Source organism: Mobula birostris, chromosome 29 (assembly GCF_030028105.1).
Source record: "Mobula birostris isolate sMobBir1 chromosome 29, sMobBir1.hap1, whole genome shotgun sequence".
NCBI classification, from domain to species: domain Eukaryota; kingdom Metazoa; phylum Chordata; class Chondrichthyes; order Myliobatiformes; family Myliobatidae; genus Mobula; species Mobula birostris.
In genome coordinates this window covers 13,438,043-13,450,974 of record NC_092398.1, presented here as the reverse complement: position 1 = coordinate 13,450,974, position 12,932 = coordinate 13,438,043, and the positions used below count along the sequence as shown (strand labels likewise).

The 12,932-nt window shown below is 46.4% G+C and overlaps 1 protein-coding gene across 1 annotated transcript in view; it reads left to right on the top strand.

Moving 5' to 3' along the window:
- The window catches only part of LOC140190254 (uncharacterized), a 302,765-nt gene extending 291,062 nt beyond the window's left edge, over positions 1-11,703 (top strand). The window contains exons 4-5 of the mRNA XM_072246825.1: positions 3,994-4,279; positions 10,766-11,703. Coding sequence (XP_072102926.1) covers positions 3,994-4,279; positions 10,766-10,932 — 453 coding nt within the window. The 3' untranslated portion in view covers positions 10,933-11,703. The remainder of the gene's footprint in view (positions 1-3,993; positions 4,280-10,765) is intronic.
- Positions 11,704-12,932: the final 1,229 nt, after the last annotated feature.

Below are 12,932 nucleotides of genomic sequence, written 5' to 3'. Positions count from 1 at the left end.
CTTCACACCTACACTACAGACACACAAATGAATTTTAACCCAGCATTGTCTGGTCTTCCAATTAACTGCGGTTCACAACTTTTAGGAACCCATAGTCCAGAGCTGCATTTTAAATTTAATATACAGTCCATATTCAGATCTGAAGGTTGGTAGTTGAAGTTACTTGCTGAAGTTATTTTCTATATGTCCTAACCCAAAAAACCCCTGAACATACCCTTTGTGTTGAATAAATGCTAGGCCAGGTCGGTGAGCACGGGGGCCAGTGTATGCATACACCATGCCATACTTGCACCATCCACCTCTTTGCAGTTTGCAGAAAGAACTTCTAAATTTAATGTGTAGCTTTAAAGATTTAAGATTAGATTTGTTTATCATGTGTTCATCAAAACATTGAAACGTACAGTGAAATGTGTCATTTGCGACAGTGACCAACACAGTCCAAGGATTGTGCTTGAGACAGCCCGCAAGTGTTGCCACACTTCCAGTGTCGATGTAGCATGTCCACAGCTCATTAACCCTAACCCGTTCATCTTTGAAATGTAGGAGGAAACTGGAGTACCCTGCGGAGGCCCATACAGTCACGGGGAGTGGGTACAAACTCTTCAGGGGCAGCGGTGGGATTGAACCCTGATGGGTGATTTCTGGTGCAGTAAACTGCTGTGCTAGCCTGCCATGGTCAGTGCTTGTGAGGGAGAGGAGTGGAAGAATGAGGCGATAAGGTTAGATGAAACGTGTAACAGATAATTCCTTTTCCTAACCCTGTCTGTGCTGATTTTGCCCCTTATCCCTGTGGCTGGCCGAGTTTTCCATAGGTGCTCTGGTCTCTACCAGTTTGATGGTGCGTTTTCGGGCCAATTGGGCAATCTGGCAATTTGCTGTCTCCAAGAAGGTTCTGGAGGCCAGCAGCCTTCAGGCCGAGATACTTAGAGATGGGGCACGAGCCCATGGCTGACTCCGTTTCTCCCCGGTCTCAATGATTAAAACGTCGAGGTAGATTGAAAGGTTGAGGAGAGTGCGGAAGGTGCTCAGCACCGTCTACCGGCCTCTTACTCACTGCTGCCAGAGGAAGGTGTCGGCGTGTGATGGTCTCTTGCTGCTCCCGAAGGAATATCCCTGCATTCAACTGCTCTCCCTGTCTCTCTCCCTCTCTTCCTCGATGCACTTGGAGGACGGTACCCAAGTTCTGGGTCTGCAGTTTGTGGATTCAACTTTAGTTCCTGGTCGACCCTTTATCTCTTGCTATTCTGGGTGACTTGGGATCGGGGCAGCCTGCACACCGAACACTGAGCTGAACTGAATGCGGACTCTTTCGAAGTAGTGTTCTATCCTCTATGTTTTTGCTCGTTCTTGTTGCCGTTTGCACGACTTGCTGTTTCGCACACGGGTTGGGAGGGGATGTTGAAGTTTTCCTTTGAACGGGTTCCATGGTGTTTCTTTGTTTCGTGGCAGTCTGTGGGGGAAGACAAATCTCAGGGTTGTGTACTGCACGTGTACTTTGGTAAGTTTCTCATGGACCCAAAAATTCCCTAATGGTCTCGTTCTGATAAACGGAGGCACAGTTCCAAGCAAACTTTCACTCAGAAACTCAGAAATAACTTTTATCCCAAAGGGGCAGACTTGTCTAGCTGCATAAGCTTTAATAATATTTAGAGATACCTCCAACATTGTTTGTTGGGACTGTGTTTGACTCCAGAATTCGCTGTGACGAATTTACTAGTTTCATGCTTGTCAAAACTAGATTAGATTAGATTAGATTCAACTTTATTGTCATTGTGCCAAGTACAGATACAAAGCCAATGAAATGCAGTTAGCATCTGACCAGAAATGCAAAGAATAGTGTTATTTACAAAATAACTGCGAATAAAAAGTAAGTGCTACAGCACACAAATATAAAAGTACTGAGACAGTACAATATGGGTGCAATACTGCTTAGCGCTGTGATGTGAGGTTCAGCAGGGTCACAGCCTCAGGGAAGAAGCTCTTCCTGTGCCTGCTGGTGCGGGAGCGGAGGTTCCTGTAGCACCTACCGGATGGGAGGAGAGTAAAAAGTCCATAGTTAGGGTGAGACGCATCCTTGATAATGCTTTTCGCCCTGCCCAGGCAGCGTTTATGGTGGATGTTCTCAATGGTGGGCAATTGGGTGCCGATAATCTGCTGGGAAGTTTTCACCACACTCTGGAGTGCCTTTTGGTCCGATATGGTACAATTGCCATACCACACTGAGATGCAGTTGGTGAGTATGCTCTCAATGGTACAGCGGTAAAAGTCCATCAGTATCCTGGTGCAGAGGTGAGCTTTCTTCATGCTCCACAGGAAATAAAGGCTCTGTTGTGCCTTTTTGATCAGGGTGGAGGAGTTCAGGGACCAGGTGAGATCCTCGGAAATCTGGACACCAAGGAATCTGAAACTTGATACATGCTCCATTACAGCTCCATTGATGTAGATGGGGACGCGAGTGTGGCTCCTCGCATGCCTGAAGCCACAATGATCTCCTTGGTCTTCTGGGTGTGTATAAAATATGTATAATCCTGGGATTAGTAGGAACACATCAGCAAAAGCTCCCTAACAGTCTCGTCCAGGTGAATGGAAGCATAGCTCTGAGCAAACTCTCTCTGATGAACTCAGAAATAACTTTTACCCTTAAAGGGTAGGTTTATTATTTATTTATGGAGCGACAGCATGGAAGCCTCATCGCCTAGCAACCCCCCGATTTAACCCTAGCCTAATAACAGGACAATTTACAATGACCAATTAACTTACCCTCTGGTACATCTTTGGACTGTGGAAGGAAACCAGATCACCCGGTCACGGGGAGAACGGACAAACTCCTTACAGGCATTATTAACACACACAAGTTCGATAGGCGTTTGTTCCCTGTGTATTATCTTTAATCCATTTAGACCATGTTCAAGTTGGGCCAACTTGAAGGAGATTTTCAGTAGAAACACTGCGCGCTGCCAGTACATCCTGTGCGCCATTCATTCTGGTTGCGATCATGATCCGTTGGGCACTGCCAGGGTCGCCAAATATTGAAACCTCCTGGGCACGTTCAGGAGGTCTCAATTCCTGGCCTTCTCCCCTCCCAGAAACCTGGCCCACACTGTAGCCAATCCCCAGTTACAGGCCAACCTCGCCACGCTTTGCTTTCCCAAACTGCTGAGTGAAAAATGATTGGCTCACGCGTGAGGGCAGCTCAGCTCCCAAAGCAGGGTCAGGTTCAAGTTTATCATCACTGACAAATGTCATAAAACTAGCTGCTCGGTGGCAGCAGGACAGTGCAATACGCGAAAAAATCCATATAAGTTTTAAATAAGAAATATAATAAAAATAATAAATAAATAGTGTAAAAAGAGAGCAAAAAAGGTGAGGTTGTGTTCATCGTCCATTGAGAAATCTGACGGCAGAGGGGAAGAAGCAGCTCCTAAAATGTTGAGTTTGTGTCTTCAGGCTCCTGTGCCTCTTTCGTAACCTCTGTAGTGTCCAGGACATCTTCAAGGAGCGATGCCTCAGAAAGGCGGCGTCCATCATTAAGGACCCCAGCACCTAGGACGTGCCTTGTTCTCGTTCTACCATCAGGAAGGAGGTACAGAAGCCTGAAGGCACACACGCAACGATTCGGGAACAGCTTCTTCCCCTCTGCCATCTGATTTCTGAATGGACATTGAAACCATGAACACTACCTCACTATTTCTTTATTTCTATTTTTGCACGACTTAATTAGTTTAACTATTTACTATAATTTCTGTAATTCACTTTTTTCTCTATTATTGTGTATTGCATTGTACTGCTGCCTCAAAGACAACAAATTTCACTACACATGCCAGTGATATTAAACCTGATTCTGATTCCTTGATGGTATCAATGAGAAGAGTTCAAAAGAAGTAAAAGATACGCCTCCTTTCCCTCGGTGGTTGCATTTCAATTTGAAGGAACTGGGAGTGAATGTTGCTCTTACTGAACGCTTTTGTTTTCTTTTTTGAATTGTGGCCGCAGAAAGCGAGTTCCAGTGAGCAGGTGGAAGAGGTGACCGTTAACAATGAAGTCGAGGCTCCAGCGGCAGGTTCTCCAAGTGGAGACTTCGAAATCACCGAGGAAGCGGAAGTGGCGAATCCCGAGGCAAATAACGAAGTGTTTGCAGCTATCACACAGCCAACGGTCCGGGGCACTGAGAAAATTGACCTGCCTGATATCATAGACAATGCAATAGACTCTGACAGTTCATCATCGGTTGCACAATTACCCCAGAAGAACATATTGGAGAGGAAAGAAGTTTTAGTAGGTAAGGGAATTGGTTAACTCATCTTCCTTGCAGCCTGCACCCAACGTGTGTCACTTGTAATGACCCTTTTATCTCCACTCAGCTTTGGCTTTGTACTGGTGTCGGGAGCATCTGTGTTTGGGACACTTTGGCCAGTGCTGCATTGCCAAGTACAGGGTAACAAGAATCCAGGAAACTGGGTCTTGAAGAGATTCTTAGAGGAGAGAAATTGATCCCAGTAATTCTACGTTTAGATGACGAGTGCGGTTTATCAGTTAGATATATTCACACACATTCTTATAAAGTAGAAGTTGGAAAATTTCAAAATAAATATTGGGATACGATGTAAGGCGTTCCACTGGCCGGTGGTGTAGTGGTATCAGCACCAGTCTTCGAGGCGAGTGGTCCTGGATTCGAATCCGGCTGGCTCCCTGCACGCTTTCCATCTGTGCTGCGTTGAGCATTGAGCTAGCGACTCGGCCTTGTAAAAAAAGAGTCAGATGCTACAGAAATGGCAAAAATGACACCCCCTTGACACCACAAGGCACAAAAAGGATCAACAGTGTAAGGTGTAGGAAGACACTGAAGCCCTGAAGAGCAAACACATTCATGGTTTCAATATTGAGCATAGAACTGTACAGTATAGTACAAGCCCTCTGCCCACAATGTTTTGCCGACCTTTTTACTGACTCTAATCTAACCTTTCCCTTTCACCTACACACACAAAATGCTATAGGAACTCAGCAGGTCAGGCAGCATCTAGGAAAAGAGTGAACAGTCAATATTTCGGGCCAAAACCCCATGGCAGGATTTTGGCAGGTTTCGTCCCGAAAAGTCAACCGTACGCTTTTCCATAGATGCCGCCTGGCCTGCAGAGTTCCTCCAGCATTTTGTGTGTGTGTTGCTCGGATTTCCAGCTTCTGCGGTTGTCCTCGTGTTCCTGATTGCTTCCCCGTTCACATGGTCTTCCATTTCTCCTTCAACCTTGTGGTTATCTCAGAGACTCTTCAACGCTCCTGATGTATCTGCCTCCACCATCACCCTGGCAGTGCGTTCCACACACCGACCATTCTCTGCGTAAAACGCCTCCCTCTGACATCCTTCTTACCCCACCAATCATCTGGAAAGCTGCTGAATCTATGCCACTTGTCACCTTGTAGCCCTCTATCACGTCACTTCTTATTCTCGTTTGCTCCTTAGTTCACTCAATCTAACCACATAAACCATGCTCTCTAATCCAGGCAGATCTCCCCTGCACCCTCTCCGAAACTTCCACATTCTTCCAGAACTGAACCCAACACTTCAAGTGTAGTCTAGCCAGAATTTTACAGAGCTGCACCATTTGCCTCACAGCTCTTAAACTCAAGCATAGACAAATGAAGGCCAAATCACCTTGTCGACTTGTGCTGCAACTTTGAGGGTCTATAGGTGTGGACTCCAAGATCCCTCTGTTCCTCCACACTGTTAAGAATCATAACGTTTGACCTTCACTTTCACTTATTGACTCTACTTAACTCAATTCAAGTTTAATTGTCATCCAGTCACACATGAATATAGCCAAATGAGCCACCATTACTCCACGGCTAAGGTGCAAAACACAATACCAACAGTCATACACAGCACAAAGCACTCATAGCATGTATAAGGTAGAAAGACACAGCCACTCAGTAGTAGAGTCCAAACTTAAGCCATGCAACAATGCTGTGATCTGCAGACGACCGTGACAAAGCTTGTCTTCAGCTGAGTGAACGCTGGGGAGCTGCACCGACTCCAGCCTGGACACCGCACCACGCTGCCCCCGGTGGAGTGCACTGGCTCCTACACCATTCTCCCAGCAGCTGTAAACAGGTGACACCACAGCTCGAGGCCCAGTCCCCACACATAGAAGATAGCAATCACATATAGGACATCAGTATTATATATATATATAAACACACACACCTGACAAGGGTGTACAGCAGAGACATCAGGATGTCATTTGGACTGGAGAAGTGCAGCCGGATGGTCGTGAAAAGAGCCAAACTCATCAAGACTGAAGAAGTCGAGTTACCTGAAGGCCACAAATGGGATGTACAGGACAGCTGTGTAACGCTCAGCTATATCGGCTTGTATTTATCTAGGGGAAACCCCATCTGCCGCCCAACCTTGTCTCCTTCTTGCGTCGGTTGCTGTGCAATGCCACCTGATTCGCCCTCAAACATCGATCATCAGCCAGCACACAATGTACATTTTACAAATTACACTTTATAAATCTTACTAGGACTATGAGATTAATAGAGGTACAATACAAAAGGGAACGGGGATAAAAAAGGTGCCAGACTTATCAAAGTTCAATTTCTTCGTGCACACAGTTGCAGGTTAGGACCTTCCTTCTTCACCCTGCGATCTGCTCCGACCCCCTCGACTCACAGCTCGGGCCCACCCGAAGTGATCGCCCAGAGCACTCCCAGCACGTCCGTCGTCCACTCCCCGCCAAAACCCCTGCTTCCCAGCCATATGAGACAGCACGTCACCCCAAAAAAGAATAACGTGGACACCCATTGGTCCATTCGCTCTCTTATCAATAAGATAACCCAAACAAACTGCAGTGAGAGAACCTTCTCAGCATTTAACATAACAAAGAAGCCATTTCGATTAACATACGCAGTAACATAAAATATTAACAAAGAAGCCATTTTGATTAACATACGCAGTAACATAAAAGAAGAAACCCCTTACACCTGCAACATCCAAGTGCCTCCAAAGAGCCAGGCAGGTCCTAAAAAGCCAGCTGAATGGGAAGAACAAGATCAGAGCCATCAACACATTCACCCTACCAGTAATCAGATACCCAACCACAGTAGTGTGCAGGCCAAGGAACGAACTGGAAGCCGTTGATATCAAGACCCGGAAACTACTAACAATACTAACAATTTAGGTGTATAAGATGATGAGAGGCATTGATTGTGTGGATAGCCAGAGGCTTTTTCCCAGGGCTGAAATGGCTAACGCGAGGGGGCATAGTTTTAAGATGCTTGGTACGAGTGGGTGTCAGAGGTAAATTTTTGACACAGAGAGCGGTGGGTATGTGGAATGCACTGCCAGCAAAGGTGGTAGATGTGGATACAATAGGGCCTTTTAAGAGACTCTTAGATAGGTACATGGAGCTTAGAAAAATAGTGAGCTATGCGGTAGGGAAACTCTAGGCAGTTTCTAGAGAGGGTTACATGGTCGGCGCAACATTGTGGGCCGAAGGGCCTGTAATGTGCTGTAGGTTTCTATGTTTCTAATACATGGAGGATTCCACTCAAAGTCCAACATCCAGTGACTGTAAACCTGCCGGAATAAAGGAGGACGGGGATTTGGAAGTGTCGAGGCCACGTTACTGGAAGAAGTGCGAAACATCCATGAGAATGTCAGGATAATGGTCCCTAAGGATGACCTGCTAGGAGAATATCCCACCAGCAGGCAGGAGATATGGAAATGGAAGTGGGTGAAGCAGAGTCAGAGGACCAGAGACCACGGCAGGACAAGCCACTGCACGAGATGTACCATCACCAGATATCAGAGGTGGCTGACATAAGAAAGTCCAACCAACGGCTGGAAATGGCAGGGCTGAGGGACAGCACAGAGGCGTTGCTCATGGCTGCACAAGGACGGGTACTGAACACAAGAGCAATAGAATCAGGGGTCTATCACACCAGACAAGACCCAAGATGCAGACTGTGCAAGGAATCCGCTGAAACCATCCAGCACGTGGTAGCAGGGTGCAAGATGCAGGCAGGGACAGCAGACACTGAACGGCACAACCAAGCTGCAGGAATTGTTACAGGAACATCTGCGCTGGGTGTAGATTGGACTCTCCCAAATCCAAATGGGAAACACCCGAGAAGATAGTGGAGAACGTCAGAGCTCAGATCCTGTGGGACTTCCAAATACAGACTGATAAGCAGGTACTGGTCAGCCAAGCAGACAGTAATACTGGACAAGGAACAGAAGAAAGCAATAGTAACAGATGTGGCAATCCTGAATGGCAGTAACATCAGGAAGGAAGAATGTGAGAAGCTGGAGAAATACCAGGGATTGAAAGAGCAGATGGAAAGGATGTGGAAGGTTAAAGCCAGAGTAATCCTGGTGGTGATAGGAGAACTGGGAGTTGTGACACCTTGACTGGGAGAGTGGCTCTAACAAATCCCAGGAACAACATCTGAGATCTTGGTCCAGAACACAGCGCTACTAGGAACAGCAAGGATACTGCACCAAACCCTCAAGTTCCCAGGCCTCTGGAAGAGGACCCGAGATTGAGGGAAAAACACACATACTCCACCCATAAGGGGTGAGAAAAATATGTGTGGGTGCTTGTCATATGCAGAGCATTTGATGGCTCTGGGCCTGTATTTGCTAGAGTTCAGACGAATGAGGTGTGACCTCATTGAAACCTATCGAATGGTGAGAGGCCTCGATAGAGTGAATGTGGAGAGGACGTCCGCCACGTTGGGGGTGTTGAAGACCAGCGGACTCAGGATAGAGGGCGTCATTTTAGAACAGAGATGAGGAGGAGTAGTGAATCTGTGGAATTCTTTGCCACAGGGAGCCATGGAGGCTAAGTCTTTATGTATATTTAAGGCAGCGGTTGATAGATTCTACCCTGCCATCTCCACAACAGTTTACACCTCCATTCATGCAAAGATAAGACTAATGACCCTCTCATTACCTCTATAACTCTTAATGACCCTCATGTGATTGCAATACCTTTAAACAACTCACAGAGTTTATAAGCTGGAAAACTACCCACCATGGATCAGAACTGAAGGAACTCCTCGGATGAGTAGCAAAATGTCTTCCAGACAGCACAGCAAGTTCAGTTGCCTGGATTTACTACTGCTTGATATACAATGACCTGGATGACCGAGCACCTTCATAGACGTATTCTCCTTCTCTATAAACCTTTGTCAGATCTCTCCTCAGTCTCCAGCCCTCCAGAGAAAACGACCCAAGTTTATAGAAACATAGAAATATAGAAAATAGGTGCAGGAGTAGGCCATTCGGCCCTTCGAGCCTGCACCACCATTCAGTATGATCATGGCTGATCATCCAACTCAGAACCCTGTACCTGCCTTCCCTCCATCCCCCTGATCCCTTTAGTCACAAGGGCCATATCTAACTCCCTCTTAAATATAGCCAATGAACTGGCCTCCACTGTTTCCCGTGGCAGACAATTCCACAGATTCATGATAGCACATGCCCTCTAAACCAGGCACCATCCTAGTACACCTCTTCAGCACCCTCTCCAAAGCTTCAACGTCCTTCCCCTAGAGGGGTGACCAGAACTGTACACAGTACTCTAGATGTGGCCTAACCAGAGTTCTATAAATTTGCAACATAACCTCTTGAGTTTTGAACTTAATGCCTCGACTAATAAAAATAAACATTCCATAAGCCTTCTTGACCATCTATTGACCTGTGTAGCCACTTTCAAGGAGTTATGAACCTGAATCTCAAGATCTCTCTGCTCAGGAACACTGTTAAGGACCTTACCCTTAACAGTGTACTGTCTCCTTGCATTTGCCCTACTGAGGTGCATTTATCTGGGTTAAACTGCACCTGCCATTTCTCAGCCCACATCTGCAACATCTGTATATCGCGCCGTATTCTTTGCCAGCCTTCTACACCAGGGGTCCCCAACCTGTTTTGCACCGCAGACCGGTTTAATATTGACAATATTCTTGCGGACTGGCCGACTGGTGGGGGGGGAGGTTGTTCAAGTAGGGTTAAACTCACCTCAACATGTCTTTTACAGTTAGGGTTGCCAACTTTCTCACTCCCAAATAAAGGACAAAAGTAGCAGTCAAATCCCAGGACACTTTACCCCAAAAAGACTACCATGACCATGAAGCCTTGCGTGGGCACCTGTGTGCGCATGTGCATACGTGCCAACTTTTTTTCCCCCGCAAATCGGATTTGGCTTAATCTTCCTGTCTACACTGTACATACATTAGTTCTATGTTATATAGGCTGTGTATTTATCATATCATTCCCACTTTTACTATATGTTAGTGTTATTTTTTGGGTCTGGGAACGCTCAAAAATTTTCCCCACATAAATTAATAGTAATTGCTTCTTCGCTTTACGCCATTTCGGCACGAGAGGTTTCATAGGAACGCTCTACCTTAGCGGGGGAAATACAGGTCAAGGGCAATCCCGTATGGAACAAACCAATTTAGCCCAATATATGGGATGTCCCGGCTAATACGGGACTGTTGGCAACCCTATGTTCAAGTTCAACAGTGCGTGACAGGGAATGAGGAAAGGTGCAGCTGACTCATATTGTTTCCTCGCGGCCCGGTAGCACATGCTTTGCGGCCCGGTGGTTGGGGACCGCTGATCTACACTATCCACAACTCCACCATCTGCAAATTTACTGACACACCCATCTACATTCACCTGTGACACTGCTCCAGCTTGAAAACGGCCGCTCGCAGTGCGCGCAGCCACTGTCGCTAACACGTTCTGCTTCCTTTTGCACAGCGGTCGTGGTTGGGGGAGTGGTTGGTGCCCTCTTCGCTGCCTTCCTGGTCATGCTGTTGATCTACCGAATGAAGAAAAAGGACGAGGGGAGCTACACGTTGGAGGAGCCAAAGCAGGCGAGCATAGCTTACCAAAAGCCCGACAAGCAGGAGGAGTTTTATGCATAAACAATTCGAGAGTGCCTCAAATTGTTCGGACTGTAAACTGATCATTCTCTTTAAAAAAAAGTACATAGAAAAGAATAATAATCCCAAATGTCACTTGAGCAAAGTTCTGCCGAGTTGGAGAGATGTTTTAATGCTGGCCTTTTTCACTCATGTTGTTGAATTTACTGTCATTGTTCCAACTAAGACTTACGGGGGTGTGGGGAGGGGGGGTGGGGTGGTGTCTGTAGTAGGGGGACCAGAAACCACAAAGCACAGCGACTGCTTCTAGACAACTGCAGCACCACAATAGAACGGGGGCAGAGCACTGGGAGTAGTCTTGGCGACTGAGAAATGCTGGAGCTTTGCATATCAAACAAAAAAAGTTGGTCTTAATACTCATTGCTCACCCAGAATGTTACATTCCCTTATTTGAACTAATAGTTGCATTGTTACCAAGGCTACTTTCTGCACCCCCCCCCCACCCACCCCCACTTTCAGAACTTCTTGTGAGCCACAGCTTGGTACTGTGTTAATGTTACTTTTCTGTTCTTGAATGAAAATGCTGAAAGAGGTGATTTCTGTTTGATTGCCCAGTGAAGATAGACAATCAATCCCTGATGTCTATAGAGAGTTACTTTACTGAAAATGCTTAATGACAAAGTATTAATATCCAATGAATAGCTGTGGTTTGAAGGGGACAAGACATATCCTTAAGTTAATGTTGCTGAATTTTTGAATGAATATGCAGTATGTTTGTGTCAAATTGAATAAAGAAAAGAATTTGTTTTGAAAGAGCTGTTCCTACATGTGATTCAGATGGAGATTGAGGAGGGTTTGATTTGATCTATAGGCAACACCGGAAAACAGAACCTACCCCCTTAAAAGTAGGCATTCAGCTGTAGTGCGGTGTCCGGACATTTCCCATTCACTGATGTGCCCGAACATTTCGCATTCACTGATGTGTCCAGAAATTCCCCGTTCACTGACGTGTCCGGAAATTCCCCAATCACTGATGCGTCCCAACATTTCCCATGCACTGATGTGTCCGGATGTTTCCCATTCACTGATGTGTCCGGATGTTTCCCATTCACTGATGTGTCCAAACGCTCCCCATTCACTGATGTGTCCGACATTCCCCATTCACTGATGTGTCCAAACGCTCCCCATTCACTGATGTGTCCGACATTCCCCACTCACTGATGTGTCCGAACGTTCCCCATTCACTGATGTGTCCCAACATTTCCCATTCACTGATGTATCCGGACATTTCCCATTCACCGATGTATCCGGACATTCCCCAATCACTGATGTGTCCGACATTCCCCATTCACTGATGTCTGGACGTTTCCCATTCACTGATGTATCCGGACATTCCCCAATCACTGATGGATCTGGACATTTCCTATTCGCTGATGTGTTGGATGGAATAAATCTGAATGAACCACTGGGAAGAAGAGTGCTGGGAATAGTCGTATGTGAGCGGAGGTGGGCAATTTGCCATGACGTCCCGAAGCCTTTCTCCAGCTAATCCTGCCCATTGACAGCAGCAAGAATCCTTCCCCCTTTGCCTTCTCTCCTTCCCTTCTCTCAATTGTCCTTTCTTTCACTTTCCCTCTTAATTTTTAATGTCCTTTCTTCCTCATTTCTCTCTCTTTCTCACACACAAACTCCGCACCACCCACCCATGCCCGCCCTCCCTCATTCTTTTCCCTCCAGTTCACCCTCCGCGGCGACCAAGTCAGACAGCAGTATCATTCGGTGCGCCTCTCCCTCGCTCAGTATCTTGTTTACAGCTGCTGTAGTAGCTGTTTTGATGCTATTACTCTGCAGGCTCTACACCTGGTTTTGGGACTATTTAATAATCGTGCCCACATCTGTCTAGCAGGACAGTGCCTGGCTCTGTTGACTAATGTGCCAGAGAGCCTGCCTGGGGAATAGGGTGAGCAACCAGGCAGAAAGTAACTTAATTGGTAAACATCACTAAAAAAATGTTTATACATCCATGGAAGTGATAACCAGGA